At 44.5% G+C, this 6,000-nt stretch overlaps 1 protein-coding gene across 1 annotated transcript in view; it reads left to right on the top strand.

Moving 5' to 3' along the window:
* The window catches only part of acaa1 (acetyl-CoA acyltransferase 1), a 31,524-nt gene that overhangs the window by 19,903 nt on the left and 5,621 nt on the right, over window positions 1–6,000 (top strand). Inside the window, 2 exon segments of the mRNA XM_048615814.1 lie at window positions 1,713–1,892; window positions 5,678–5,733. Of these exon segments, the coding sequence (XP_048471771.1) occupies window positions 1,713–1,892; window positions 5,678–5,733 (236 nt within the window).

Below are 6,000 nucleotides of genomic sequence, written 5' to 3'. Positions count from 1 at the left end.
TACAGTTTTTTTTGTCTCTAACCTAGGAGCTGAGCTGTGTCTACTGAAACTCCGATGTATTGTTCCACCTGATACCTTGCCCCATTATCTCATCAACAACCCATCAATAGTTAGTCAAAGTCAATGGCTTGCATATCTGTCTGGCTTGATTCAATTTGACATTGAATGCTGCAAGCTTCTTGGCTTAATATTCTCAGTTCCACTGTCTCATTAAAACCTATTCAATTTAATCAATCAGGTTTGCATACCTGTCTGTCTGGCCTGATCTGATTCCCAGCATGCCGTTCAGTTGGCCAAAAGAGCAGTTATTTTATTTAGAAGGGACATTCCACTGCCTACACTGGGTGGATATGTAAATGCTTCCTGTTGTGGAACATTCTAGAACTATGGGGTCATTGCTTACAAATAAGACATTACCCATTTAGGACAGCGATGTGAAGAATTTCCTTCTGTCAAGCCAATGAGTCCTTGGATCTCTCTCCCTCAGAAAGTAGTGAAAGCAGAGTCTTTGAACATTTTTTTAAGACAGATTCTTGATGAGCAAGTGGGCTAAAGGTTTTCGTGGGTAGATGGGAAAGTGGGGCAATTGGATCAGTCACAATCATATTGAATGATGGAACAGGCTGAAGGGCTGAGTGGCCTTCTCCTGTCCCAATTTCCATTTATGTGGTGAGGCTGGGGTTATTGTTGGAGCAGGGAAGGTACAAAAGAGCTTCTTTTAAAAATTCATTCACAGATGCAGGTGTCGCTGGCTAGGTCAGCATTTATTGCTCATCACTAATTACCCAGAGGTCAGTTTAAAGTCGGCCACATTGCTGTGGGTCTGGAGTCACATGAGGGCCAGACCAGGTAGGGATGGCAGTTTCCTTCCCTAAAGGACATTAGTGAACCAGATGGGTTTTTCCGACAATTGATGATGGTTTCATGGTCATCATTAGACTCTTAATTCCAGATTTATTTTTAATGGAACTCAAATTCTACCATTTGCCTCTGAATTTGGGCATCTAGGTGAATAGTCTAGCAATAATACCATGAGCCATCACATTTTATTGAGTGGATGGGAAGAAAGCCATTTCCAGTGAAGGAGGACCTAGAGTGAGGAGAATTGGTGAAAAGACCAGGGTGGAGATTCACTTCTACAAAGCAAGCTACACTGATCCAGAACACTCTGCCTGAAAGGATGCCAGAAGTAGGATCAGTAATAATTTCCTACAGAAAAGTAAATAAATACTTACAAAGGACACCTATGCGACTGTTCTTCAGACCTGAATAGAAAGGTGTCTTTTTCACCTGTGTGTTTTCCAACTCTCAGTTGTGAAAAAGAGTCACATTGGGCTCAAAACATTAACACTGTCTCTCTCTCTCTCGCAACAGAAGCTGAGTTTCTCCAGCACTTTGTTTCAGAGCCTCAGTGTCCCCAGTGCTTTGGTGTAATAAAGACTTTAGGGATCTCTGTAGCCAGTATGCACTGAAGGTTGTCAAAGTGTGCAGAAAGGTTGAAGTTTCATAAGAGCCGTTCTTGTCAGTTTCTCTCGTAAGGTGTTGATGAGTGAATTAAAGCACAGAACAGCATTTTACCTGACCTGAAGCCTGGGAGCCGGCTCAACCCATGTTACCTGTGACAGTCTACCTCTGTCCACTGATATACCTGACCGTTTCTGCGTGTTTGGAATGTAAATGTAAATGCTGACGACTCTCCTTGTTGTCATCAGGGAACTCGAGCCAAGTTAGTGATGGAGCGGCTGCAGTTCTGGTGGCAAGGCGTTCCAAAGCAATTGAGCTGGGCCTTCCCATCCTGGGTGTGTTGAGGTCATATGCGGTTGTTGGAGTGCCACCTGACATCATGGGGATAGGACCTGCCTACGCCATCCCAGCAGCGCTGGAGAAAGCAGGTAAGAAGAGCAGGGTGATTAGACCTCCCAAACGTGGCGACATTCCAATGCAGCTTCACTCCCCAACATGTTACAACAACAACTTTGATGTATGTATTAAAAGAAAGTCCCGAGTGCTTCTTGGGGGAGTGTCTGCAAACGAAATTTGAAGCTGTGCGGAGAGGCCATTGAAACGGCAGTCGAAAGGGGTCAGGTTTGAGCAGCATCTTTGAGGGGGAGATGTTCAGGGAGGGAATTCCAGAACTTCATGTGTAGGAAGCTTAAGGCCCAGCTATCAACAGCAAAGTGACCAAAATCACTTAAATTGGAGGGTGGCAAAGATCTCTGAGGGTTATATTGTCGCGGAGGTTATGGGGATAGGCTGGGGGACAAGGCCTAAGGAGCGCTTTGTACCACAGGCTGGGTTTTCTTTTTAAAATGGAGATCTTTCTGGGCCTGGGGAAAGCCAACAGACCATTCTGTATTTGAAGGAGAGACTGTGCCTGACTGATGTTTCTGTCGCCTGTCCCCTGTACACAATGCAGGACCCGGCATTACCCACCATTGGAGTGCAGGTCCTTCCGACAAACGGACCACACACACACGCACGCGCACACACGCACGCGCACACACACACACACACACCTTTGTGTACACGTCACTTTAAATCTATGTCCTCTCATTTGTTTTTCTTTCGTGAGCCAAAACAGCGTTTGCTTCATCTGCCATCTACTCTATCCAGCCCGCTCATAATTTCCACAGCCTCTATCACATCGCCTGTCAGCCACCTTCTGTTCAAGGAGAACAGTCCCAACTTCTTCAATCTATCCTCAGAACTGAAGTTTCTCGTTTTTGGAACCATTCTTGTGAATCTTTTCTGCACGCTCTCCAATACATTCACATGTTTCCTATAATGTGGTGCCCACTATGGCACACAGTACTCCAGCTGAAGTCTAACGGTGACTTGTAGAAGTCCAATATCACTTCCTTGCTCTTATACTCTATGCCCCTATTAAAGCCTAGGCACTGTATACTTTATTAACTGCTCTGTCTACCTGTCCCTCCACTTTCAATGATCTGTGCACATATACACCCAGGTCCCTGTGCCTCCTTTACAATTGTAACCTCTATCTTACATTGTCTTTCAGTGATCTTTTGTCCTATATATATCACCTCACACCCTTCTGCATTTTAACTATCTGCCATCTTTCTGCCCACTTCACAAACTTGTCTATGTCCTTCTCGTGTTCCATACTGTCCACACAGTTGTTCCATATTTCATGTCATTTGCAAACTTTGAAATTGTCCTCTGCACACCAAGATCCAAATCTTATAGAAGTTTATAAAATCATGAGGGGCACGGATAGGATGAAAGTCAAGGTCTTTCCACAGGGTAGGGGAGTCCAAAGCTAGTCGTCTTAGGTTTAAGATGACAGGAGAAAGATTTAAAAGGGACCTAAGGGGCAACTTTTTCACGCAGAGGGTGGTGCGTGTGTGGAATGAGCTACCAGAGGAAGCGGTGGATACTAGTGCAATTACAGCATTTAAAAGGCATCTGGATGGGTATATGAATAGGAAGGGTTTAGAGGGATATGGACCAAATACTGGCAAATGGGACTAGATTTATTTAGGATATCTGGTCAGCATGGACAAGTTGGACCAAAGGGTCTGTTTCCGTGCTGTATAACTCTATGACTGAATGACTATGACTCTGTAGTTAATGCGCATCAGAAAATGCAAGGGTTCCAATCCAATCCCCTGGGAAATTGCACTGCAAACCTTCTTTCAACCTGAAAAATATCTATTGACCATTAATCTCTCTCCCATCACTCAGGTGGGTAGGGCACATTCCAAGTAGGATAGGCTGGCAGCTTTATCTGAGGGAGAGGTCTTTGGTAGGAGGGGTGGGGGGGGTAGGTGTGGGGAGCATCCCATTCAAGGACATACCCTCTAACTCCCTAGCCTCATGAGCCCACTCCCACAACTCCCTCCATCCTGTCACTGCCGATACCTGAGAATTACCTTTAGTCTGATCTCCTCTTCCTCAGGGACTGCTTGGCAGCAGTGGCTGAGTTAGAGAGCAGTCTCCCAGTCTGACCAAAGCCTCTCCAGCCTCGGGTGGAGCTCTCACCCTGAGCCACTCACTGTCACACCGAGCATAAAATGGATACAGGGCAGGTGGGCGTGACAGTGCATTTCCCGATAAACTGGGAGCCAATGGCCTGGTGGTATTGTTGCTGGAGGCTAATCCAGAGACCCAGGTAATGTTCTGGAGATCAGGGTTCAAATCCTGTTATGGCAGATAGTGGAATTTGAATTCAATAAAAATTGAATTAGGAGTATAATTATGAGCACCAAACCGTTACCAATTGTTGAACAAACCCATCTGGTTCACTAATATCCTTTAGGGAAGGAAACTGCTATCCTTACCTACATGTGACTCCAGACCCACAGCAATGTGATTGACTCTCAACTGCCCTCTGAGTAATTAGGGATGGGCAATAAATGCTGGCCTGGCCAACGATGCCCATATCCCGTGAACGAATGAATAAAAAAATCCTCAACCTGCTGTCTGAACCCCCTGCCCATTTCTGCTGGGTAGTCTTGATTTGACATGCAGGCTGTAATTCAAGTTCAGCTGTTCAGGACACCATGTCATGGCCAGTATTATGGAACCCCTTTAGAATGTGGCAAAGCGTCAATCACATTTAGTCGCAGTCTTCTCTTTCTCAGTGAAAACATGGTTAATTGACGCTGTCACTCCTCATAATCCAGTCACTCCATCTACACCATCATTCTGCTCATTCTCTCAGTCTCAGCACTGTCCTCTGTGTTGTAACAATATGATGTTCAAAGGATATTGATTTAGGATAATTGGCAAAATGACTCAGGAGATAGAGGGGAATAAGGAGATTTGTTTTACACACTGCCTGAGGGTGTTAGAAGCACATTCAACAAAACAACTTTAAAATAGGAATTGGAGGAATGCTGAAAAGACTTGCGACTTATATAAGATTTTATGCAATCACTGAACATCTCAAAATGCTGTGTAGCCAGTGAAGGATTTGTTGAACTATAGCCAGTGTTGTAATGTAGGAACCTGGGCCATCATCACATGTTCAGCAAGCTCCCAAAAATAACAATGTGATAAAGACCTACTTCTGTTGTTGTTTGAATGATCAACCAATTGTTTAGGGGTAAGTATTTGCCAGAACATCAGGAAGCATTTCTCTCCTGTTCTTCAAAACTCTGCCATGGGATCTTCCTCATCTGCCCAAGAGGGCAGGTTGTGTCTCAGTTTAATGTCTGCTCTGAAAGGCAGCACCACCTGGGAAAGGTTTGAAGGGTTATGGGGCCGAATGCAGGCAAATAGGACTAGTTCAGTTTACGAAACCTGGTCAGCATGGACGAGTTGGGCTGAAGGGCCTGTTTCCATGTTATGACTGTATAACTGATACTGCACTGGAGTGTCAGCCTTGACTGTGTGATCATGCACAGAAGTGGCACTTGAACCTGGAACTTTGTGATACATGAAGTCAGTGTGTTTACCAACTGAGCCACAAGCGGGCAGTAGTCTAAGAAGCAAAATCTATGAGGCAATGAGGAATATTATGCGGCATTTTGAACTGATTGGATTGGTCTTTGAGTCAGTCTGCATGGGCATGATGGTTAGAATGGCCTCCTGGACTACATCAGTCTGTGTCCCTGTCTCCTTTGACCAAAGCAATGGTCTTGAGTTCATTGATGCCTAAAGACCTTGTTTGATTTGATTTCTAACTTTTAATTTTTTTCTCCCCCTCCATCAGGACTAACAATTAATGACATCGATGTGTTTGAAATTAATGAGGCGTTCGCTAGTCAGGTGAGAAACATACATTAATTGTTGCCTAAATCCAAGGATGGAAGTATACAGAAGACCTGTTGAGCTTGTCTGTGTTGCCTCTTTAAGCTATTAACATGACAGTTTCCAGTGTCCTCCCCTTCACCGTGTAGTTTCGAAACTTGGTAACTCACAATGAGTAAGTGGATGAAGAAATTAAAATGTATGTGTCAGTTAAAACAGATAGTTCCTCCACCACTGATGGTTTGCAGAGTGTACTGTCTACAAGATGCATTGCAGCAACTTACC

Source organism: Rhincodon typus, chromosome 2 (genome assembly GCF_021869965.1).
Source record: "Rhincodon typus isolate 14 chromosome 2, sRhiTyp1.1, whole genome shotgun sequence".
Classification (NCBI taxonomy): Eukaryota; Metazoa; Chordata; class Chondrichthyes; order Orectolobiformes; family Rhincodontidae; genus Rhincodon; species Rhincodon typus.
This window is presented reverse-complemented; position numbering and strand designations above follow the sequence as displayed.